The 26,612-nt window shown below is 43.0% G+C and overlaps 1 protein-coding gene across 1 annotated transcript in view; it reads left to right on the top strand.

The window, feature by feature from the left end:
* The window catches only part of ALG10 (ALG10 alpha-1,2-glucosyltransferase), a gene marked incomplete at its 5' end in the record, with an annotated part of 28,043 nt that extends 15,360 nt beyond the window's left edge, over positions 1 to 12,683 (top strand). The window contains one exon of the mRNA XM_080577507.1: positions 11,563 to 12,683. Within this exon, the coding sequence (XP_080433633.1) occupies positions 11,563 to 11,655 (93 nt within the window). The 3' untranslated portion in view covers positions 11,656 to 12,683. The remainder of the gene's footprint in view (positions 1 to 11,562) is intronic.
* Between the last annotated feature and the right edge of the window lie 13,929 nt (positions 12,684 to 26,612).

The following is a 26,612-nucleotide window of genomic DNA, read 5'->3' as shown; positions in this document are numbered from 1 at the left end:
AGGAAAGGACAATTTCTGTCAGGTGTTCTTAATCTCTTAGACTCAGAGATTCACTAAATGTAGTTTTGTTAAAAGTGGCATGGATATGGAAAACTGAAGTATGCCAGATGACCTTGTAACACTTTTTCAGTGGTGTTCTTTTTTGTTCTGTGCAGCGTCCCACCGGAGGTAGTTGAGACAGAATGAGATAATGCACAGAAGGATATTTCTTCACTAGAAATATGCCTACAGAATAAAATTCACTTTTCATTGCTCTCCATGCACATGTATCCCTGTAAAAGATTAAAAAAACTTACTTTTTTTTTTTCTTTTTTCTTTTTTTTTTTCTGGTGAGACATTCTCTTGGTGGCCCATTATAGTTTGATGTTCTTCAAAATGCATGAGTGCAGCTGCTGTTACAGGATAAGTGGCATTTGGAAATGTCTTTTTTTCTTTCATTTCTGGTTGCTTTCTTCTTTTTGCATTTCATCTGTGATATGTGGCAAACTAGTCTCGTTGTCTTTCCTCTTACTGGAGAAGGATAATTTTTCCAATTTTGTGTTACCTTTTATTTTTTCCTACATCTTACGGCAAAAAAAATGTTTTACTATAAAGTGAAGATAAGAGTTAATTAGGTAGAACTGTGTTGTTCTCTCATTCCTTTTTTATTTATTTATTTTTAATTTGCAATATTTAAAATCTGTTTAGGATACACATAACCCAACAAAGAGTTATAACCAGTGCTTTTCAAAGGACATGTGTTGTATAGTTTTCTTCCTTTGTGGATTAAAAAAAAAAAAAGAAAAAATCCTCAGCGAAGGAAAAACAGACTGAAGATTCATCTTTTATCACTAATGATAAAAGAGACTTTGTTTGGAAATAGAGGGGTTGTAAAAACTGACCTTCATGTTTTGGCTCCTCTCACGAGGCACAGACTGGTATTATTCTCCTCTTGGATGGCAAGAGTCAATATCCTCTAATCTCTGCTTCTCCAATGAAATCTTTGCTTGATCGGTCCCTTTAACAAAATCATACGCAAATAATATATACACATAAAAATAACACTTCTGGACAATTAAAAAATGGGTAAATGAAGAGAAGCCAGGGTATTAAGTAGTGCTGGCTGTTAACAGACCTTTGCGTTTCCAAACTTCTAATAAGGTTATTTCCTGCCATCTGAAGAGGTCCTTCACAGGAGTGAGCAGGGGTGCCGTGATGGTGTGCAAGAAGTCCACACACCCGCTGCAATACTTTCTGTGTTTCCTGGCGAGCTGACCTCCCACCAGCTGAGCCCAGATTTTGCCTTTTCGGATTATAAACTTAACTTGCTCTTCCCTTGCCCTGGTTCACGGGAAATTGCCCATTTGGCATTTTTATAGTAGCTATTTCTTCTGATCTATTCTGGCATTTTCTGCCATCATAGCTAAGCAATGGTGAATAGCAAAATCTGCTAATGGAACTGGGGCAAAAAAAAGGCAAAGAAGCCACTGGCTGGGGTCATACATGACTATGGGGCTTAGAACAGGGCTTTGCAGCGGCTGGGAATGGTAAGGGGGGCAGGAAATCACTGGAAAAGTTCAAGCAAGTGTTATGCCATATCTGTAGGCAAATGAAGCTACTGAAAAGGAATATAGCCTCTAGTGGGAATTCCAGATATATCAGACACAAAGCTAACATGGATTTTTTTTTTAACAGAAAAATGCATTTAATACCTTATTGTTACTTTTCAGAAATAACATTGTTAGAAAACACTCTAGTAAATGAGGACTTTCAAGAATGAAATCTGTATTTACTAGGATGACATGCCTGTTGTAGTAATGGCAGACAATAAATCAGGATTTGAGTGTTAGAAGTTAAAGTACTTGTTAAAGTCATGAATGAGAGCCCAGAGTATTCAGTTTAGTTAAAGGAATGCCTATAAAAAAGTTAAAAATTACATTAAAATGCCTAATGAACATTACTAAGAGGACAACACCTTCAAGATTTGTATTTGGACTTGTTGAAATAATAATAAAAATGGTCGATGAATATTCTTACTAACACTATAATGGAGATATATATAAAATGTACTATATAAATAACCACAGGGATGAAATTCCTTGCGACTAGAGACAAATAGATGTATAACAAGGAAAAACATGAGTGCAAAAGGCAGTGATAGGTAATGAAGCTGGTGCTGTTGCTGTGAATATCAGAGCGTCTAACAGTATCCTGCAGCCAAGGGAGGAGCAGGAGCCCCAGCCCCAACCCACAGCAACCTGCCGCAGGGTAAGCAACGGTGTCACAGAAATTAGAAACATCAGGGGCAATACAGCTGTAACCAGAACTCATAAGCCCCTGAATATTTACAAGAAAAGGGGAAGGAATGGGAGCACTGGCTGCCTGGGGAGGTGGCAGCACCATGGTTTGAACCAGATGTTGTTGGGGCTGCTGGTGGCAGCCTGAGAGGAGAAGCACATCCTGCTCCCTCCCACGCTCCTCCTTTCCTCTAGCATTTGTTTCCCCACCTTTCCCTGTTAAAAACTCACTGTGGTTATAAGCTCTGGCACAGACTTGCAGTGATTGCCTAAAAATGCTGCAGTAGTCCCTGAAGTGCAGCTCTCAGAGCACGTTGGCTGCACATGGTTAAAAGCACACATCTTCATGGAGGTGCTGGAGCTACCCCTGCACCTGCTCTGTGGGTAGCTGCACCTACCTGTTATCTCCGTGCACCTCACAAATCATTGCACAGGAGAGAAAATCAAATGTTTTTGGAAGGCTTTGACGCTGTGCAGGAGCCCAGATGGATATGGAGACAGAGCACATGCCTATGTTTTCCTAGGAACGTCCTCTTTCTCCAGCTGAAAGTCTCGCTCACATAGTGTCAGAGGATTTGAAAAACTTAGGTAGGATTTCCAAGTGATCTACAGCTTTCTTTGAAAAACCAGCTGTGAAACAGGCAGAGAACTCAGTCCTGTGTGCAGATCAGCCCCACCACACACCGACAGCCCGTCGGGAGCATCCCAGGCACGCCAGGTTTATACCCTCGCATAGCAAAGCACAGACACGTCTTTCTGCCTGAAAAGCAGCACAGAGACACGGCAATCGCTGTGACTAGATGGAGGGAGAGGTGGCCATGCCTCTGCTTGTGCTCGTTGGTGCACGACTTAATGTGCCACTCAAGGTTTTATTTAGCCCAGTATTAAACAGCCAGGGAGAACGAGGATGCTCTTCCAGTTGTCCTTGTAATAGCTGTGCAGTGATGACAAAAATCTGATGTCAAAGTGAGTCCAAGAAGCTCACAAAACTGTACAATGCAGTGTTAGCAAATGTAAAGTTTTCCTGTTCTGTGATTATCTGGGACAATTTTCCCTCACGGAAACTTTAAAATAATTGCTGATGATTTAAAACTTGAGACCAAGTAGGTGACCTACTGATGAAAGCAACAGCTCTGGGCGCTCCTGACTCAAACACTGATATTTTTTGCTCTTCACCTCACCTATTACTGTACAACACTGATAATAAGAAAAAAGCAGAGACCTTAGCACTGACTCTTTCATTTCAGTTTTCCAGTTCATTGCAAATGGTGCTGTATTTCTCTTTAATCCCTGGCATTTCTAGAAACTTAATGCATTTTAATACAGCATTTCTCTAACTCAAAGCAGTCCTGCTTCAAAAAGTAATTATTTTTGGTCTGAATGAAAACAAAATGCTGGTATGCGTGGAATTAGGTGTTGCCTAAACAGGACAGCTCGAAAGACATTCCTTTATAAAGCTGTTGCTTGTTTCTTTTTTTTTTTTTGCCCTCTCCTAGAGAGTATGTGATTTTCATTACAAGTGGCACATGTTGTAATAAGTCATATCTGCTCTACAAGTATCTATGCTAACCATAAGCATGACCCAAGGCGCATTAGTCAGCCAGAAAGAGCTTGTCAAATAGAGCCTGTCTGCAGGGGGACAGAAGATGCTGATTGGAATTCAGTGAGTGTCAGGGGTGGTCCGTGCTGCCACTGCCACTGCTCCTCTGCAGGCACGTTAATTAAACAAGATGCAAAGAAAATAAGTCTGTCATGTTCTTGTGGTCGGAATCCAGGCAGAGGTAATAGCTGATGACTTAACTAGTTTCCAAAAAGCCAAAATTTCCAAAAGACATTCATCTTAAAGGAAAATTTAACTTTATCATTTGTCCTTGTGTTCAGTTCTCCCTCTGATACTTTAGACCTAGCAATGGATCAGAAGCAGTTCTCTATATCAGTATATCAGTCTCTCACAAATAACTGCTGAGATTTAGCTCAGGGAAAAAAGCCTTCTGATCCCCTGGGATTTAAACGAAAATAATGTAGTCTGATTCGAGCCGCGGATTTAATTACAATGTCTTTAACAGTTAGTTGAAGGCATGCACATTTTTCATAGCTAAAATCACTCAGATTTTGATCTACCTGACTAGAGACAAATTATTGTAATTGAAGCTGATGATGACACACTTGGTGATCAACAGTCATAACGTTTCCCCGTTAATGTTACGAGCATCCATCACAATCAATTTGTTGATTGCTAGCCTGTAAGGATTCACAGGATGTTGCTGTATCTGGCCCAAACCGTATCTAATTCTAATTTATCCATTTTATTGTAAATTCTTACTTGACCCATAAATCTAGTACCAATCACAGTGCAAAGAGAAACTCCATATTCTGTAACTAAAAAATAATTGGATTTTCATTTTTATTTCTCCTTTAAAACTGTAACTTCTCCTTACTATAATGTATGCTAAAACTTTGATGGGGTATTCTTTTTCTACAAAGCACACCTTCCCTAAAATAAGGAAGAATTTGCCTGTAGCATCAGGATCCCAAAGGAGGGCTTGGATAATTCTATTCTTGATATAAAATAGTGAAGACTTGCAAGAAATATGAACTCATGTATAAATTCTGTCTGGTAATTGGAAGCCAAAATATACCCTAAATAATCCTAGCTGGGTTAGAAGATTGCAAAGTTATCAATGACTCGGGTACGTCTACAAATTGATTCACTATTTTAGTAACGAAACCTGCAATTTACTTTGGGGGAGGAGGGATAAATAGTCTTTGTGTAGGAGATTAAAATTATAGTAAGTAGCACTTTGGATCTTCTATTTTAATCCTCTACAAAACAGTGAAAAAAGTGCCCTGTATTGTATCGTGTCATCATCTCTATAGCACTTAAAAGCCACATTCTCAGAGCTATTTTTAACAGCATGAAGTGGAGAAAAATAGACTCGGCTTTGAGGAAGATGCATGAGTAAGGTGGAAAGCTGTACCAGAGAGACCTGAAATTTGTATTTCAGTTTCCTAATCTTGGCCATAAGGATGGAGAGGGGGGTTTGCCTTTCCTTTTAGTACATTGCTAACGAGAATTCAGCTGCTGAGCATCCCGGTTGCCCCTCAGGCAGGAGGTGCGACCCATCTCCCCAGCGGTGCTCCCTGCGAGGGTTGGAGTGGGAAGGAAAAAAGCATAGTCTGCCCCCTGGGACGTGGGGGGATGTGCCAAAAGGCTCTGCCAGGACTCAGGGACCCTCCTGGCCTTCATCTGAGCACTATGAGGATGGCGTTGGCATTGCCCCATGGGGACAGGCACCTCGTTCCATGCTGGGGAGCGATGCAGGAGCTTTCCTTGGGTGGCGAGGCAGGGTTTGCTGCCAGGTGAAAAAAAGGCAGAGTATTTTTAAATAACCTCCCCTCACCAGCATGCCCGTTGTCCACAGGTCCTGCCGAAGCGAGCTTTAAATAGCATCAGACAGCTTATGCAGACTAATGAAATCAGTCTGTGTTGATGTTGGCGCTTGAGCTGCTGCATTTCCAAAGGCTGCCTCGCGTTCTCCGTCGGCTCAAGCAGGGATAACACAGCCACGACCCCAGGCGCTGCCTTGAAAATATGGTGACAGACAGTAAACTGACAGGAGAAATAGGTCAGAATGAACACCCACATATCCCTCATTTAGGAAAATGAGTTAACACCTTGTGTGAGTGTAGAGCACAGCTAAGAGGGGCTCTGTGCTGTCTGTCCTGAGGCTCCCTAACCATGGAAGGAGACGGAAAGCTGGTCTTGGTGGGCTCCAGCATGGTCACCGGTGAAAGAGCAGCCCCTCCTCGGGGTGTTCAGGACACTCAAGTCAGTGACTGTGCTTCTGGATTATTACAAAGGTTATAGGTGGTGTTTTGCTGCAGGATTTGGATGGAAAAGGGGAGATAAACAGATCCTGTGGGGCAGCCTGCATTTGGGAATGAGTTCCCCTTCTGCAAACCTGAGAAATGAGACCATCTCTGGCCAGGAACCTAGTCAGCCATATATAAGTGGCCTACAGCAAATTCCAGACCTTGGGAATGCATGTTCGAGTACGTGGATATGTCATTTTTAAGCCAGTCTGTCTGGGTCACGGTGACCATCTGCAATTTTCTGGCTGCCTTCATGCCAGCGGTGGTACACGTAGCCTGACCTCCACGCTCAGCTGAGCAGCCTGGGTGAGATACCCACCACAAGGCAGGCTATAACCTCCTGCTCTTGCTTTGCCTTAGCTAAGCCTGTGGTCGTGAATCTAAAATAAGCCCTCTGAAACCAGCCTTCCGTTGATCTCCAGTGAAGTGCATCTCTTCTGGTTAGAGTCAAAGGCTACAAGTCATCCTGTAAAACATAAACAAATTGAAGGGGGACGTCATATTTCAAGGTAACAGGGGGAAGGGAAGGCTGAAGAGGCTAACGGGATATTTGTTACTGATTCAGTGAAGATCTTCTTCCACTGAGAAGACCAGGGAAACAAACTTATTCCTTCTAACGTTGGTACTTGGTATTGTTTATGTGCATGCAGCAGTAGAAGGATTGTAGAGCAATCAGTTTAGAAATCACTTTTTTAACATAGGTTTAATCACTTATTACAAACAACTGAAGACTGTTGTAAGAGATAAACTACGCTTTGTGTGACAGAAATACGTACTCCTTCCATCCCTTCATATTCCCTTTGTACTTGCTTATCCTCTCCTCCTAAGAGCTTGTCCTACTACAACAGCTTTAAAACAGATCCCTCTGTATTTGACCAGGCTGCTTTGGTGGCTTTGAGTCCTGAGAGCTGGCTCTTTTGTCCTGAAAGAAAGCCATCTGTCACTGACAGGTTTCAAGTTTACCAGATCTGTCTAAAATTTATTTTCGGAGCTGAGCACAGCACCCTGAAGTTGCAGAAAGCTTGCAGAGCACATGGAGATGCTGCTCCCTCACCTTTCTGATGCAGGGCAGATGTTTCACCCTGCTCTCCGAGCGCCCACAAAACCTGAGTGTGCTGCACTCCGTGTGCTCCCCTGAGCAGCTGCTGGTGGTGCGCGTTCGTACAAATATCTGGCTGCCTCTGGGCATACCCGAGAACAAAATGGTCACTTTGGTTCCTGTAATCTGGTCCCTACAGTGAATTTGCTCCCCAAAGAGTCACAGGTGGTTAGGACACATGGGGCTCTTAATGACACGAAGTGACACAAAACTGACTTCCCAAGTTGTCATATCCTCCCCTGGACTGGTGCCAAGACTGTCTGAACGTTGGTTGTGCAAGTACTTTTCAGACAAACCGATGGGCCTTTATTTCTGAGACTACAAACATGTTTCTACAGAACAAAGGAGTTGCTTTAGGAAAGTTTGTACAGAATGCGAATGTTTAATAAGCCTTATAGCAAGTGCCTTGTGCTAAAACAAATTGAAAACCTGTCCACTGGATCTGTCCAAGAAATCTTAAAATTACGTTTGGATTCAGTCCTGGAACATGCAACAAGGTGAAATAATTTAACTTGATTTGACCCACTGGCCTGAAAAATCAAAAAGTTGACTCATATTGATACACTTGCATGGACAGACAATCAATGTTTTGGTTGGCAGTCTTGTATTGCCTTGCCTCCTTTCCTTTTATTGCTTTTAATTTCTTTTTCCTCTACCAAAACTCTATCAGCATCCTTTTGTTAAAACATGTATTGAACAGATGACCAGGAAGACGTGTCGTGGCACTTGAATGAAGTCATCTAGGCTTGGGCCCTCTAGTCTGGCTGCTTCTAAAACCCAATTTAAATCTCTTTGTATTAGTAGTAGTAGAGCTTAGCCAAACCTGTACCTCATAACACCACCATTTCAAGTATTTTATTATTAACAGCAATAGTAAATAGATTTTTACTGGTGCTGTTGCACCTTGTAATATGGGGATTTTTTTTTCAAATTCATGAAAAATAAGTTCGGAGTTTCCCAGCAAGTTTGAATTTGCTCCCAGAAAATAAATGCCAACCTATAAGTAATCAGAACATTTATACTGTAGGTCCTTGATAAGGTTACAACAGAAATTTAGCATGTTAAGAGTCTTTTGAGCTTTTGAGTACAGAAGAATTTCTTTAATGCTTTATGGAAAGAAAATCATTGCTTTCTTATTCCTCAGACTGTTAGTTGGTTTTTCTTTGTTTGTGTGTGTGTATTTTTTTAAATCACCTCCTCTAGATTATTTTATTTCATTTCATGTTGGACAAAATATGTGAAATGTTACCAAGAGAAATATTTGTTAGTGATGTCATTACATCAAGATTCTCCTGCTTTCTCTGGTTTTAATTAATGCTTTTACTTTCTAAATTTTAGCTTCTTACGGAGTCATTGCCAAAATCTTGAAAAAATGTCTTTTAGCAGAAGGACCCACTTGCCTGGGCCCTCTGATGACCCCTCAAAGGCTTCAGAAACATCTTTAAAAGTCTTGTTACTTTCCTGCGTTTTTCCATGTAGGAAATGGATTAGGATTAGTAACTGTTATGTAGCTCTAGAAAAGCAACAGATGAAAAATCCTTCTTCAATAGACAAGCAAACAAAGAAGAAAAGAATAACAGCTTCCAGGGATGGATAAAGCCCAGCAAAGACTTTTCTGTGTGAGCAGGAATGCTCTCAACTCAGATGCTACAAAGGAGCCTCTGGTTTGAGCTGTTAGGGTAATGGATCAGACAGTCCAACCAAGGAGGAAGAAAGGAAGCAGCGGGACACGACAAAGAGCAGATTTAGGCAAGAACAGAATTGTGAAGATGCCTCATTGAAATGTAGTAACTTAAAAAGGGATGGCCTAGAGAAAAAAATCACAGAGGTAGTCAGGTAACATCACAGCAAAAGGCTCCGTAATCCTCTGCATTTCTCATGTGCTGGAAATAAGAGCAAGTATGGCTTATTCCATGGTAAAGGCAGCAGATCATGTTTTCCATAGCCCTGTTTTTATCACTCTGCGATGACAGGCAGGGACTCTGGCTATGGCAGGGCCCTGAGTGCACTCATGTCCCTGCCCACCTGCCCTGGACCTTGCCCCCATCCATGGCCCAGGACCCCATTTCAGCCCAACCTGGGGCCGTCAGCTTCCACCCCAGAAATGCTCTAGGGTGCTGGTATCCAGCCCTGTCTGAGGAAGAAAATGAGAACAACTCCTGGTTTCCCAAATGAACTGCACTACCACCCTAGCCCTCAACAGGGCCAGGATGTGGTCCATGGAGCAGCTCTACAGAACCAGCTGACCCCAGGGCCAGCAGGACAAAGGACACCAATCCCCAGTCCCCCCTGACCCCCACTGCAAAGGCTGATCCTCTCCTGGCCCCAGGAGGGCAGAGCAAACCGTCTCCTGGGGCTGAGGCAGGACCTGCGTGAGCACAAAGTATCTCCAGAGCTTCTCTCAGAACTAACCCCAACACTGCTCGGGTTAGCCAAACCTTGTCCTTACTGCTAATAGCAAGATGCAATACCTGAGAAATGCTCTGTAAGATTTTCTGAAAGCCTGAAGTAAGTGAAAAAAAATCTTAGAAATGAAAGCTGGGAGAAGTTTGTGTATGCACAGGTCCATACTGCAGTGTCATTCACACAGTGATGGTTGAAGATGGAACTCTGAATGAAGATGAGGTGGGAGATCAGGGGAGCAGGAGCGACAATGCCTATGGCATTTCTACATGTGGGTGCTTGGACACACTCACTGTGATCCCGTTAAGTGCAGCCATGAGGTCAAACACATACAGATCTCCAAAGTCTGGAACCACTGTCTGATCAAAATGGATGAATTTATGAGGAGGATTTCCAGTCATGTACTGTACAATGTAGCAGGCGATCGGTTTAGCTTAAAAAATCATCATTTTCATCTTGTCTCCATAATACATCCTCTTTTTTTTTTTTTTCCTAAGATGTTCTCTTTCATGAAACAAGCACACTTTCTAGCATTTACTGAATATGTTTCTCGTGGTTAATCTCCAGTCCATAATATTATTGCTGGCATCCTCAAAGATGATCCAGTTTATATTAGTTATCGTCTTGGTATGGCATGCTAGAGGAGTTTCGTAATCTGTCCTGTAATATACCCAAAAGGGGTATGTTGTTATTGCTGATTGAAATGCTCCCTAAATGCCAGAAATGCACTCATCAGCATTTCAAGTGATGTATTTATCTGAAGTAGTTTCCTTCTGATAATTTCATTTGATGAATAGAAAACGCAGCTTTCAAATCACTGTAAATCAAGCCCAGAATTTTTGGAGAATATTTATAAAAGCACAATTGGGTCAGACCTACTAGTTTTGGTTGCTAGCGAATGTTTTATTTTCTTGTGATGTTGCCACCTTAGAGCAGCCCATTCAAATACAACATCAACCTGTTACAGTTCACTACTCAGCAGAAGGTACAGCTGTGCTGCTCGTGTGAAGGATATGGCCGTGTAATTCAGCTGGCTTCAGCACGCAGGGACTGACATCGAGATTAAATGAAGGCACAACTCTCTCAAAAGCTTTTACCTCTAAATTGTCAGCAAGGCGGTTATGATTTTTTTTTTTGCCATTTTTTTTTGCCACCGGGAGCCAATTATTTGAATAAAGCTCAGTCTCTCTCTCTCTTTCTGTGTTCTCAATGCTTTGCTTTCTCCCCTCTCACTGCTTCTGCTCTGCTACATCTTAAAAAACAGCTTCCAGCATTCCCCACAGACATTATTATCCTAAAAGGAGGGAAAATAAACACTTTATCTTATATATTTGATATGTGCAGATAGATCTGTTAACTTATTTGAAGTTTCCAGCAAAAAGAAAATGCTTAGAATGGCTAATTGAGCAATTGAAGACAGTAATCTTACAATATTAAGCAAGAAATCTGAATTTACAGACTAGCTTTCTGTAAACAAAATTACTGAGATATGCAGGTTGATTTTATTAACTTCCAAAACCCCCAAGGCAGATGAAAACAAAACGTAAGTGTCATAAATTATTCTATGAATATTTTCATTTAAAATGACATAATAATCCAAGCAGGACCCACCAACTACTGATAACCTAAACCATACTTAGAAAATTTTACAGTGCTCTTGCTAGTTGCTTTGTCAAAATACATTTCAGTTTGCCAGGGAAGACAGCCACTGCACTTCACACGTACACTGCTGCATCTTCATATGCTGGAAACCAAAAGAGAAGGTTTCCTAAACTTTCCTTGAATAGAAAGAACATCAACAGCAGTTTTGCAGAGAAATCAGAGGAGCCCACTTAACTGCACCTTTTGATTATGAATTCTCTCTCCACCCTAGCCCTATGCTAAAATTATTCCATTTGTTTTCCCCACCAGCTCGACCAGGGGCCAGGCTGGACTCTCAGCAGCGCCTGCTTCCCCCTGTCTTTCCAGCCCATCTCCACATCCACTCAACGCAGCATGATCTAAACGGACCTTTTGCACAACCCTTTCCAAAAATTGAACCTTTTCCTGCTGGAGAGCCTGGAAAGGACTGGGCGATCCCATGGGTGTCATTAATGACTTTAGTTAGTGGAGGGAGCCAGCACCGTGGCTCTACTACCACGTGCTGCCCGGGCACATCATCACCTCCCACCCCACCTCCCCTCGTGGACCAGAGCAGCCCTGGTGCCTGCCACAAATCAGAGATGCCACCAAGGCATATTCACTTAGAGAAGCACCTGGTTGTTCGCTAGGAACGTTTGTGCACCCGAAAAAGCATTTTTCACCACTGCAACCCCTCCTGTGGGTCTGCCTTCTTGCTATGCAAATCCACCGGTGGTTTCTTCGTGAGCCTGGAAATAATTTGTGGCGTTATTTTTGGCAATGTCCTATTGTGTTATTATGCCAAGATTAAATAGGATAACAGATGCAGTAATTAAAAATGAAAAAGTGACAGTTATTTTTGGCTCAAATAGTGACTATTAACTGACATGGTAGATGGGTTTTTGAAGCCAAAAATATATGCAATAGCAGAATAGCTATTATTTCCCTGCTGTTTATGAAAGGCATATGAATCACGACCTACACCCAGCCAGTTGCATACCTTTATTTCAGATGCTATTTAAATTACATTTAATTTAAATGAAGAGAAACGAACTAAGGAAATGTCAGATTTTTTTTTCAGGCTTTGTCTTACATCAAAAATCAGACAACTGTGTATCCTGATTTCCAGAAGAATGTAGGAGACTAATTAATAAACCAAAATGAACAGAAGGCGTACCCCAGGCTGACCTGGAAAAAGACCATGTTGAAAGATTCTGCAAATTTAAAGCAAAATGAAATCTGTTCAAATACACCATTTTCTTATTTTATTTCAGAAATGTGCACACATTTTGAAGTGTTATTTACTGTTCAAAAATATTGCGTCAGAGAAACAAGCTGTGAAGAAGAGGTGAATATCAAACTATAAACACAGAAAGCAAGAAATAATGATGCATAGCAGTCTTTATATTAAAATAATAATAATAATACATTTTAAGGGTGATGTCTAACTACTACTTAGCCCTGTGACTCAATTCTCATATAGCAGATCAGGATCTGATTACAGTCCTTCACAGGTAAGATGCTTGGAGATACGGTTTTCAGAGATGAACACACTCTCAGTGCTCAAAAAATAGTAAGAAAATCTGTTTTTTCTTTGAATGTATGGAGCTGCTTTTTCAGTTGTATAAACTAGCATAATCTGGAAGACTTCCAGATATTTTGGTAGATCCCATGCTTGCCAGTTGGGTATCCTACAATATGTTTTATCAGTGCTTACTTAGATACCTACTTACCTAGGATAACAACCACAGTACATATGTGTGCATATATATATAGATACATATAAGTACAAACATGTATCTTTACATATATATATTTAATTATTTTACAACTCTAAAAGGAATCACAAATGTTAAAAACTATTAAGAATGTTCCTTAACCTGCTGGCTCATGCTCTGGCTCTGCCTTGGGCCATCCCTGCCATCCCTTTCCTGGACAACACGGACGTGGTTGCTGGATAATTCCCTCCAGGAAAAGCACCAGTTCTGACTCCCTCTACCTTCCTCTGTTCTCCAGTGCTATCTGTGCAGAATTTGTGACCTCAAGTACCCTGTATATGTCTCACAGCACCCCCAGAGCACACAACATGCATTGATGCCGCTGGGATGTAACAGCACAAGCACGGCAGGCAGCAGCACAGCCCTCATGTCTTTTCAGAGCCTTTGAACTGAAAAAGAACACACACACAAGAACAATGACATTTTAGGTCTACAGGTGCATAACACTGAGTCCAGCAGAGACTCAAGTCTTGGGGTCCTGTGGAACCGACGTGGCCCCAGAAGGACCTGTCCCCATGCAAATGAATTGAGACAATCGCCTGGCTTCAGAGCCAGTAATCAGACTTACTTTCATTTAGCAATACAGATGTGTCCTCACAGCTTCTGAAGCTTGAATGGGGTGAGATGAAGCCCACCTCATGCCTGTAAATGTCATTGACAATCCCCTCTCTTCCCAGCCCCAGACTTTTGACAGCCAGGTTGAATGCATCCAGAAGAACCTGCATTCTGAGACTGATTTGGTACTCACATTACCTCCCATAATATTAGCTTACCTAAACTCAAATTGAGCTTGTCAGGATCAGTCCCAGTGTTGCTAAAGTCCAAGTCTGGCTGCTAGCTGATAAAACAGGTAAGTGGTGACTGATAACTTCAACTCTGACCTTATTTCTCCCTTGGAAGGATGCATAACCTTTAATATACAGCGTTCCTGCACCCAGAGTTTTTAACCATCTGGTAGGGCATAATCAACTTAAACTTTTATCAGTTTCCTTAAACTTCTGATGAAAAAACTTCAGAATTTATAGCTGCAATGTCAGAGGAAATTCGTTGTTCCCATAAGATCGGCACTGAGAATGTGTTTGTTTTGCTTGTTAATTATGTGGGAGAAGCCCATCTCTTCTCATCCGCCCATCATTTCCAGAGCCTTGTATCAACATACATCAGTAGCAGCTTCACCAGATTTGTTCTCACTTAAAATGAGAGCAAGAAAATTCAGCTCTGTTTCTTACATACTCCTAAATATAGCCCTAGAATGAAAAAATATTGAAAAAAAACAAAAACCCACCTGCTAAAGGCATATACTGGGACTAGCCTTCAGGGACTTTGCTCAGCTCTAAGGACTTGGGCAAAGGCTATATATCTTTCAGCTCATTTGCACAGACCGAGCATAAAGGAATCCGCACTGCAAGCCCTGGATAACTTATCAGATTTAAAAAAGGTAATCATGATATTAATTTATACCCTCTGTCTATAATGCTAGGAAACGTGTTTTGGCAAACATAATTTATAGCTAGAATTATTCTCCCTTGGGTAGCTGTAAATGGCTCCTCCTCATTCAAGTATGTCTTGCCTGCATGCACAGAAAAGCACAGGCTATCTTCCAGCTTTAATCAATATTATGATCAGCACTGAATCAAATTAAAGCGTATTTGCTTGGCATTTCAGATGATGAAGTAATGCTCATCCCCAGCTCCAGCAAGACACCGGGGAGTTGCAGAATGGAGCTGGGACCACTGGGCCTCGTGCTGTGCACCAGCAGCTCCCCTCTGCTGGGAGCACTTTATCGTGCACTTGCGCATGGTGGATGATGCATATTTTGGCTGGCAGAGGAACGGGTGACATGGGTGGAAGCCTTACTAGCATGGATGTGCAGAAACATGTCCAGTACAAGAGAAACACCTCAGTACAAGACAGAAAACCCAGTACCAGTGACATGGACATGCTGGAAAGAGTCCAACATAGGGCCGCAAAGGTGATGAAGGGACTGGGGTATCTCTCTGATGAGAAAAGGCTGAGAGAGTTGGCGCTTTTTAGTCTGGAGAAGACAAGGCTAAGGGGACGTCTCATCAACGTATGTAAATACTTGAAGGGAGGATGCGATGAAGTCAGAGCCAGCCTCATTTCAGTGGTGCCCAGTGCCAGGACAAGAGGTGGTGGGCACAACGTGGAACACAGGAGGCTCCATCTGAACACCAGGAGCACTTCTGTGCTGTGCAGGTGACCGAGCACTGGCACAGGCTGCCCAGAGAGGCTGTGGGGTCTCCTCCTTGGAGATCTTCAGGACATGGTCCTGGGCAGCCTGCTCTGGGTGTCCCTGCTTGGGCAGGGGTTGGAGCAGCCGGCCTCCAGAAGGCCCTGCCAGCCTCACCTTGCTGTGATTCTGCGATTCTGTAACTCCATGCAAGCTGCAGTGCTACAAATTTCTCCTTGGGGAGAGACACCGGAAGGTGACAGAAATTTATTGCAGTTCATTTGCAGCCTCTGCTGGGGGAGGTCTGATGCTGATCAAGCCCGTGGCTCCCCTGGCTGTCCTCTGCTCTGCAGCTCCTCTTGGTTGAGCTGCTGCGGCTGCTTCCACAGCGGCTGCTTCTCCAGCCAGCTCTTTGGAGAGGTTGCTTGACACCAATTTAAATATTTATTGGACATTTGGTCTAATGCCCATTGCTTGGGAAGCATCTTATATTATGTGTATAAAAGCAACGGGCAAGGTGTTACAAGAAGCTGGCCTACAAATGAACATCTCTGAGTGCTCATTGCTGGGACCACGCATCCTCAGCCATGCTTCAGACCTTTCCCTCAGTGACATTTCTGCAGTGTTTTTTTTTTAGTTTTATTGGGCTATATTCTTCAGAACCTGCAGGAATCAGAGCAGCTCTGCTAGAGAAGCCTTGGAAAGCAGATAGTAAATGAGAATTTATTCTCAATAGTTCCTTGAAAGGTTTATATCTGGACTGAACACTTGCACCACAAGAACAAATATTCACTACCTACACTAATTGGAGAAGCCCCGTTATAAGCTGACAAAGTTTGCATAGAAACTGATCCTTCACAATGCTGCATGAACACCCACATAAATTGTGTGCTCTACGAAATGAGGGGAGTGTGCACATTTGTTACCACTAGTCACACGCACGGCACTCTGCGGTATTATCCAGAGAAGTTGGGATGATCCTTTGTGTCAGAGCGTCCAGCTAAAAATGCAGATCACGCACCGTGGGCTTTACTTATGGTTTTCATCCCTGCTTCCTTGTGAATAGCAGGAGTGGATGGACAAAATGTTAAAAAGGAGTATCAGAAACCTCTGGAAGGCTTGGAAGAGCAGCCAGTGCCTTTTATTTGGGAATCCTCTTACGTCTAGGTTTCGGCATTTAAAGGTTATTTTTTAAAAAGTGTCTGAAGTCCAATTTTCAGGTCAAAATGGCTTAAGCAGGTTATTATACAGCTATACTAGTAGCATACACTAAAAAAGTACCAAACAATATGCAGCAAAATGGGGAGGAGAAGCATTTCAGTGTAGTACAGTGATGGACGGTCTGGCACCTGACATTTCTATCCCAACTGCCTGTCCCACGCTCTGCAGCTCACCTTCAACACCGACCTCAGAAAGGAAAAAATGCGACCCTGAGAATTTAAATGAAACAGCCAGAGCTTGTTTTTCTACTGTTTTGTATGTCTTGTGATGAGTTATGGCTCTAGAAAGAGGGCAGAGTTGCTCTGAAATGTGACCTGCCTGGAGAAGATGCAGTTCTCACCAATTTTGTTTTCCCAGTGCAGGACGTAAATCACTACACAATCTGCAAGGCAAACTCTGCAAGCAGACACGTCCTCTTTCCCCTTCTGTTTTAGACCCACTTCACAGCCAGTTTCGACCAAGAAGATCAGAGGAGAGGGTGGCTGTCACGGGGATGTGAACCACACTGGTGTGCCCCGTGCCATCCCCAGTTCCTGATGGGCATGCAGCGCTTGGTACCCAATTCAACTGTTTGTTCCCCTCAGCAATGACAAGTTTTTTTTCTGAAGATGTCTGTATCTCTGAACTTCGCCTACATAGATTTTTCTATAATTACAGATTTGTAATTACATGCTTAATGATGACACCGTTTGCCTGATGTATTTTTACATAATAGCACTTAAGCTTTACATATTTACTAATCAAAAAGATATCCTTCCTGCAAATGAAGAATTACAAATATGTATTCTTCCCTTAATTATGCCATAAATAATCTGGATCATTTTCCAAGAAAGCATATTAGTGCTCTGGTAAGGCACTTAGCCTGGGTGACTGCAATGGTCTGCATCTTATGATTACCATGTCAGCGTAAGAAACCCAAAACGTTAAGTTTTCATTACTATTCTCTCTGAAGTAACTGCAGTGCACTTAAAATAGATGTACAATTCATGAAAATGAATCATTAAAGGGGATTGAGTTGAATTGTGCCTGGCAGATGTTGTCACAAACATTGCTGAAATACTTAAACACTTCTTCCAGCAAGCGGTGATAGGACACTTGGCAGCATAATTATCCCATTGCCACTGAAGTCATGCTTTTCATGCTAATGCACGAAGGGCCTCGTAAGCAACCTTGTGTAGCTCTACAGCACAGTTAGGATGATGATGATGCTCCTTCATCATCTATTTGATAGCTCTTGGGCAAGGCTACAGTGTCCTCCTTTTGTTGTCCCACACCTTGGCCCTAAGTGTTGCCCTTCCCTTGCTCAGGCAGTTGAGCTGGTGCACGGGGCTCATCTGCCTCTCAGATCTAGCAGGTTTTTGGTGGGGTTCATCTCTAGCCATGCAAATGTCAGTGCAGAGGAGAAGGAGGAAGGACATGGCTGGTGCAAGGAGTGGGAGCCTGGACAACAGCAGTCAAGCACTGGGTTGGTTTAGGCTGGCCAACTCCCTCTCAACCCCCAGAGTGTTTTGGGAACTCTTGCATTGCTACCATCTCCAATGACTGATTTGCAATGTCTCCTTGGGTGCAGGAATTTTTGGTAAGGGGACCTAACTGCAAGCAGGTCTCCAAGGTCTCTGAGAAGATTAAACCTAATCCTGTGGGAATTTAGTTTGGAGTTTAAATACAGTAAGTCCACACTAGGCTGTTCTCCTTCACGTGGTAGAAGCTCAGTTATCTTCCTGTGATTCAGTGAGCGCAGACTGATGGATAGTTTCATTCACATGATGCAGAAAATCTTTTTTCACTTTTCCATTAATGTTTCCCCAGATAAGACTAGTTGAGGTAGGAGTGAATCTTTCCAGGCAGGAGAACGTCGTGTAGTGAGGCTCATTTTAACTGTAAGAAGAAAAGGACATTGCCTGTTTCTTTGGGAATTGAACCAAGCATGCAGTCTCCCAGTTTATCTAGGATGTGAATAAGATCCATGCTAACTGTTGATGCCTTCAAAGCACACAACATCTAAACAAGATTTCGATGGATGACTTTTTTCCACGTGTATATGAAAAGACTAAGTCTTGTCAGAGTATTTTGTCAGATATTTCACCCTAATTAATGATCTTAATTTTCTTTCTGTATTGTTGAAATTACACAAAAGAAGTGCCTGCCTGAAGGAGGCGTGTTGATCAAGTCTTGAGGCTCCAGCCTCATGTGTGGAGGCTTCATGACCTGCAGCCTGGTCTGCCTGATGTTTGGGCTGTTGGCTGCTTGCAGGTCAGCTTTCAGCACCTGGTGGTCACTGGCAAGCTGGTCAGTTATCCACAGAAACAGTAAGTTGTTGGCTTACAAGAAATATTTTTCCTTACTATCATGCATGATGATCTTTTCTGGTTGAATCTCTTATCCACTGTGTTCATGTAACTTCAAAGATGTGGCCATTCTTGTTACAAGATCGTTCATTCCTAGTGCCTCTGGGTTAGCAAACTTTCTAATGACAAGAAACTGTTCCTCCTTCAACGTTTTCCATTTCAGAATATTCAGAATCCAGATGATCTATTTTACAGCATTTTGCACTATTAATTTTGTTCTTTTTATTGCTGGTGCCCAAACGGTAACAGCTGGAGCAATAAGGAAAATCTGGAGCCACTGCCTCTCTCCAGCACCTCGTCTCTAAGCAGTGCTATCAGCACTTCACAAATCCTCTTCCTTCTGATGGAAAGTATGTTCTGCTCCCTGAGTTATGAGTCCCTACAGCCTGTTTTATCAGCTCCCTAATGCTTTCTTCCTTCTCAGAGTTATTGCTACCATGCTCTTTTTACACAATACCACCCAAAAGCAATTCTTTTTCTGCAAGAGCATGTAGTGATGTTTCTATACTCTTTGAACCTGTGTATCATCACTCACCAACACCCAGCAGCGCAGCACCACTGTGAATATATAGAGCTTTCCAAAAACTTTCTGCTTGTGGGCACACATTTCCCTGCTCCTCCAACAAGGTGGCCACTGGGTATGGAATGGCACTGGAAGGAGGTTTGAGGTTACTTTCGCAGCTTGTTTTTATGCCAGTTCTCTGTCAATACCAATCTACGCAATGGCCTCTGTTCAGTGATGGGCACATGGGAATGGAGCCAGGGCTGCTGGGGGTCCTACAACATGGCAAACCCATTACTTGCAGTGGGGCATTGGGCTCTGAATATGTGCACATGGCCCATGGCCGAGGCTGGAATTTGTCCCCGGTAAACCCAAATTCTCTGGGTCAACCCACATCTGAAGGAGCAGCCAAAATGTGTCACCCATAAAACAGTTTTTGGTTTCTCCCTCCTCTTAGATGTGGCACGTCTTGTCTGAAACCTCTTCTGATGGTGAGAGGAGAAACTGGCAACCTGTGAACGTTTTTGTAAGAATTAGAAAACAGAGACTGTGAATGGCTTTTTCATCCCCCTGCCAAGCCTAGGGAACAACCTGGGACATGGTACACATTCCCCTCACCTAAAAATGCAAGTGCTGTGTGTGTCATGAATGCTAATATGGTTTTGCCTTTAACAGAGAGCCTGTCCTTCCTGTAAAGCTGACAGTAGTGATGTCTGCTGAAGGATTCGCTGGTGTCTCGAGCACATCTATTTATATACATTAAAACCTGCCATCTATTTATATTAATAAAAGAATCCTATTTACATTAAAAGATTAAAAAGTTTCTCTCATTATCAAGTTCTGTAACTGAGTTCCCCAGAGAAAAAATGAATCAGAAAGCACTTGTGTTTTCCTGAGCATAACAAATAGTGAAGCTTTCAGGAGACAGAATTTTTTTTTTTCCAGGAAGGAAGCCCTTTTTAAAAATAATTTTAGGCAAGAAAAATTGTGAAAGTGTTTGAGATTTCAAAGTCATTCCTGAAGGAATAACTAGCTCTTAAGAGGGCTGGAACATAATGCAACACCCTGGGGAATATCCTGGTTGATAAAACCCAGTGATGGATGCCGTTACCAGCTTAACAAAGAGCTCTACAACATTGTTCCTACGCCCTCCACTACATATTCTCTGCTCTGTTTCTTGGTTTATTGGCAGTTACAGTAAAAGCACATCAAGTTTTGCTTTACCGGAGTCCTCCCTAATTACTGCAAATTAATAATACTGCAATTTCCCTTCCACATGGGGATGAATTGAAGGCCCTCTACAATTTGATAAGAAAACTGACACCCTCGTTCTAAAATTGCCCATTAATTTGCTTCTTATGGTATTTATGCAGTACATGAAAGCCCCAGCTCCAAATCTCTGTTGTCTCTTCCCAAGTTCCTGATGGAGGAACAACTTCTCCCTCACGCGAGGCACAGCGGGCGTGGGGCTCAGCCACGAGCACCAAGCAGGGCAGATCCCACAGCAGGAGCGTGGAGGGCCCCTGCCAGCCAGGACCCCGCCACCCGATGCTGCAGAGACCGCCAAGTCTGTAAACAGTTCAGAGCAGGAGCTGTGATTTCATGGCTTGTATTAAGCCTAGAATATAATTAATGCTTAACAAATAGCACTAATGATAACAATCGTACTCCTGCACTAATGAAGACTTTATGCTTCTGTCTGCATTGAGCTGCACCGCAGACCCTACCCTGGCTTTAAACCACGAATCCCAGTCATTACGACACACAGAGAGGAATTATGCCCTCCTACATAGTCTATGCTGCAAGCTGAGTGACTGCCTGATGTGCCTCAGCAACGGCATTGTGCAATGCACAAATGCATTTAATCATCCTTCCCCACGCTGCTCCCATAGTTTCTTGTTCGGGCTACTTAAAATAACTTCCCCAAATTATGAATCTTTGCATAAGAAATGATGTGTGTTTCGAAACACAATGAGGCACATTCTGTACAGAAGCTGTGCTCAGTCGTCGGAAGGCAGGGGTGGGCTGCGGGCCCCGAGCAGCAGTGCAATGGGCAATTCAGAGGAGAACTCGCATTGTCTTTAAACACTGCAATTAAACTCAAACATTGTCCTTGTAAATAAAAAAAAATGTGCCGCGCGGCCTCTGCAGTGGGAAGCTTTTGATGAAATATTTAGGAGAGCGCTTTCTGAATGTGGCTAATTTTCGGAGAGCATATTAAAGTTTTATGGGGGCACTAATTTAATCACGGATGATGAATGATTTTAGTTTTACGTTGGGTTTTAACGAGGCTGGCTAAGCGCATGGCGGAAGGGAGCGTTGTGTGCGCGAGGCAGTTGCGTGCCGGGGGCTGACTGAGTCACGGCTTTCTGAGAGCCTCATCCCTCCCGCTGAGCACGTTTCTGTCACTGCTAACAGGGCTTTAAACCCTCCTGCCTGCCTTGTGGCTGAAGCCGAACAGGAGGAGAACCGTCAGCTGTGAGAGGCCTTCAAAACCAGCAAAGCATCCTTTGGTTAAACCCTCATTAGCCACCTCTGTGCTGCCCCCCCGGCCTGCTATGCAGGGACCTGCCTGCAGCACGTCAGCCAGCCGGGGAAATTATCTCAGCCTGAATATCTCCAGTTGCACACAAATCATGTTGAGGGAAAAACAACAAAGCAGGAAGTGTGGTTTTGCAAGGTACCGGGTGTCTTGTGTCTTAAGACAACAGCCAATTTGTCTTAATGCCCGCTGAGCAGTCCTGGCCATGGCAGGAGCTGCGGGGGGGGGCGGGGGGGATATGCAGGAATGGTAAGAGCTGCACGGGCGAGCCTACATGGAGAACTCAAGTTTGTCGTGTTTCTCAACCCAACAAGCAATGTAGCTGTGTGAAATGAGTGGCTGGACCTTGACATATACAAGATTTCTATGAGTTTGGGTTGGAAGGGACATTAAAGATGACCCAGTTCCAACCCCCTGCCATGGGCAGGGACACCTCCCACCAGACCAGGCTGCCCAAAGCCCCATCCAGCCTGGCCTTGAACACCTCCAGGGATAGGGCAGCCACAGCTTCTCTGGGCAGCCTGTGCCAGGGCCTCATCACCCTCAGCATAAAGAATTTCTCCCTTTTTATCTAATCTAAATCTCCCCTTTTTTAGTTTAAAGCCATTCCCCCTTGTCCTATCACTACACCCCCTGACAGCCCCTCCTCAGCTTTCCTGCAGGCCCCGTTTAGGCACTGGAAGGTCTCCCTGCGGCCTTCTCTTCTCCAGGCTGAACAACCCCAACTCTCTCAATCTTTCCTCACAGGAGAGGAGCTCCAGCCCTCTGATCATCCTCATGGTCCTCCTCTGGACCCACACCACCATCCCCAGAGCTCAAAGCAGTACCGCAAGTGGGGCCTCACTGCTGTGCCAGTGCTGAGCTGGTTGCAGCGTATGGCAGCTGGGCTGGTGCGTGTTGACTGAAGAGACACCACTCAATGTCAGTGTGAAGTAACTCATTATCAATCTATTCATTCAAATCCACATTTAGGATCTTTAGAAATAATTGCCATCATATTAAGATGTATGCTTAAAGCTTTGCAATTAATTAATATGTACAGATTAATACACAACACAAACTCGGTCTTCAATATTGGGAAAGCTTTTAATGTAATAAAGCTAAAAGCACAATGACAGGGACATATTACCTCGCCAGATGGCACAGTTTGTTAAAACAAACCAACGCATTTCTAAAACAGTGTCCTAATCTCCACTTGAAACAAATTTTAATTTAAAATGGAAGGATATTTACATAAAAAGAGTTCAGAGAACAAATATTTCAGAAGTTCACTCTTAGACAAGGGTAGTTCTGGTCTGAGGCAATAGATGGTGGGGAAACATAAGCCAATTAAAATAATCTTTAACACTGGAATTTCAAGCATAAAACTGTCGGTGTGAGTGAATCAGACCATTACGGAAAGTTTTCATCTGGCAGATGCCAGCCAGTACCACCTGTGTTCAGGAACTGTCAGCAGGACTCAGGTCCAGAACTGTGCAAATAGTGGGTTAACCCCACCAGAAAAAAAAGTTAGGTTTTGGGAAACTGAATCTCTTAAGGATTTTTTGAAACCTTGGGTCATCGTTGGAGTGGAAATGTCATTCTCTAATGAAACTCAGAGTATATTGGAGCAAACAATCAAAAAGAAACAAAACAGTTATTTTTTAAGGGTTTAGTCTGGTTAGGCCAAATACCATCTGAAAAAAAAAAAAAAAAGGATGTTTTGGTGATTTTACTATCCGACATAAAAAGGATTCTCATGCTGTGGAAACAGGTGACAAATGTGAGGGTGGATTGAATCCGTTCCCTGCTTCTGTTCAGCTCCAACTCTTTGACAGGCAATATGTGCATGGCTCACAACGTGAGTTTGCTGGACCTGTCCTCCCCCTCTTATACAAAAGGTAAGAAACTTTCCCTTGCCCCATTTTTTTAAAAATCCTTTCTGCTGTTTCGCCTGTCTTGTTTCCCTATCTCTGTCCTCATGCTGCCCAGGTCCTTCTGGCAAGAGTGGTCTTTTGACTATTTCTGCCATGACCAGTTCAGAGCTGCTCTCATTTTCACTTGAAACCTTTAGGCACCTTCATATTATGGAAAAGAAGGAAGAGTAAGTGCTTTCTACATTGCTGCTGAGAGGCAAACCGCATGAGACACATAGTCAAAACACATTCTATTACAGAGGCCTTTTTCCCTGCATATGAATTGCAATATTTTTGTGCTGTTCACTAAGCCTCTGTGTGAAACTATGCACTGTAAGGTAATTCAGAGAGATGAAGCCAGGCTCCCTGTCTATGCTGTGCTTATGACACAGCTCCAAAGGGAAAACTGCAGTGACCTCAAAGTCTCAGAAGGGCCAGCTATAGGTCCAGCAATAGGAAGCGCAATGGGAAAAGACGAGGAGTAAAACCTCACCCTCATCGACTGCAGACCTCAGCGGGAGGGAGGAGACCTGAGCTTCACTCTTGGTTCCTCAGTTAGTAGCTGGCTTGTTTTTAATGTGAAATAGAAAATGCATAAACAGTCTTGAAGGCAGGGGCCAGAAACAATCAGAACTTCAGAGCTAAAAGGTATTTTGCAGATGAGCGGGATGTTGCCAGTTGCCAAATAATACAGGCAGCGTCCTAGTGCGGCTCACATCTAGGACCTTATCTGCTCCCAGAACCTCACCTTGGCTGTACAGTATAGACACCCACCTTTATTTTCATTTTTGGATATCTCCTACCTATTTTTGTAGGATTATTATTATTATTATTATTATATTTAATAAAATATTCAGGATCAACACATCCATATGGCTAAGAATACTTTGCTTCCTTGACAAATGTATATTTGGCCTGGACACCGGACAATTATTGCAAATGTCTGAAGCTCTGGAGCCTCCTAAAATCATCTGTTTTGAAAGATAGTGAAAGAAAAACGAAAGCCTAAATCAAAACAAGTAACAAATGGTGGGTACAAAGGTGACTAATCAGTTGTCATCTCAAGCCCCCCCTTAGTCTGCTTACATAAGCAGTACAAGCTGTACCTGTTTAAATCAGACACAGGCAAGTATTCACAGTCCAGTGTATCCAATAAATTAACTTTCACATTTTCTCACTAGCTCTTAAGAAGATCAGAAGGGAAAAAAAAACAACACATTTTAAGTGTTCTTTAAAATCTGATAAAAGTTTTAAAAATTCCTCCTTCCCTCTCTCTTTGCTTTCACTACAAACAAACAAAAAAAAAAGTCAAAAAATCAGAAAAATGGTCAAAAATGCGAGATAAGGTATTCAGAGGCTCAGAATCATTTAAGAGAGCTGCTTTTCTCTCCCGTTGATCATATTATGCACAATTTTAAAGACAATACTTTTTACCAACACAGTGTTAAGCTAGAAAGCTGTCTGCTATCCCTTTTAGCTGGATGCCAGGTAAATAAATACTGGCTTAAGCAAATTAAGTAAATAGTGTTTGTGGGCAGGTGTTTTTGTTCAGCATGTGGTATACAAATGCTTATTAATGCTGTTAACTTTGAAAAATGTCTAGGTAAAGGAAGAGATTATAGCAAAGGTACAGATTAAAACAGAAACATTTGTAAAAAACAAATGTTCATAAAAGAAAATAGTAAACAACCAGATGAGTTCACTGCAGCCAAATGCTCCCATTTAATAAATGAAATGCTTCATTAATCCTTCCTGACAGAAGTAATGCCTGGAATGGAGAACAGATTCGAGAGAAAACATTTGGCTAAGTCTTGCAGGTCTTCTGCAACCAGCCCAGGCTGGAGAAAGGAGACGTAGCTGCTTTACACCAGGGCTAAGCAAGGTGGGACTTCACTCTCTGGCCTCACTCATGCAATCTCTACCTGCTGTAAGAACATCTCTGGCTGATAAGAGGGCAGCCAGTAACCCACTTGTGTGGGTTACCTTGGCTGATGGCCCTCTTAGAGATGCTCCTGGTGTGTATGTACCATGCACTGGCTGCAGTATGGCAGCCAAAAATGCAGTGTGAGAAAGATGTCCCAAGATTGTGTCCTGCGGTGACAGAGGCACCCCGTTACCTCTGCAGCACTTCTGCTTTGAGGGCATCCCAGAAACAGTGCACATGGTGGTGGCAAATCCCATTATTTCAAGTGAGCCATCTGGGACTGGGTGCATTTCTGAATGAGCTCTGTGACAAGCTCTATGCCTCAGCTTTACTTTCAACAATTTGTTTTTGTTTCTTAGGGTTGTGAAGAAAGGCTTGAAGGTCTTGAGTCACTTAAGTGGATTGCTTAAGCCTTGAGAGGTGGCTCTCCAATGCAATCTGATCCTTCTTCTTTGAGATCTAAGTGGGATGGAGGTGTCAGTAGGAGTAGGCATACGGCAATATTTTGAAAGAAATCAATTTACACACAGTGTCTTCATCTGAAAATGTATACTCATGATATGAGTCTCAGCTGTACCACTTCTCTCATGTTCAGTGTCGATGTCCAGCTCTGTAGCAATGCCTAGGAACAACAAGCTCCTCTTTCACTGACAAATGACTCTATGCAGCAGTGACCTAGCCTCAGTAACGCAGGCCTCTTGGCTTGCCTACTGCAACATCCCTGGTGTGAGGCTTCAAGCAATGTCACCTGGCACAGAATGCTATGGTATGCCCGGCCACCAGCATCCTCACGGTGCCTTCCCATGGGATTTGCTCATCAGCTTCCCAGTCTCTGTGCCTCGGGCTTCTCCATGAGGAGGTCCGTGTACCCACCAGGTCAGCTGTAGGACCAGAAAGAAGACCACAAACTGTGACTGTGATCATGTGAGGCAGCCTGAGG

Source organism: Anser brachyrhynchus, assembly GCF_964034855.1.
Source record: "Anser brachyrhynchus genome assembly, chromosome: 1".
Classification (NCBI taxonomy): domain Eukaryota; kingdom Metazoa; phylum Chordata; class Aves; order Anseriformes; family Anatidae; genus Anser; species Anser brachyrhynchus.
Note: the sequence above shows the minus strand (reverse complement) of the source record. Positions and strands in the feature narration are given on the sequence as shown.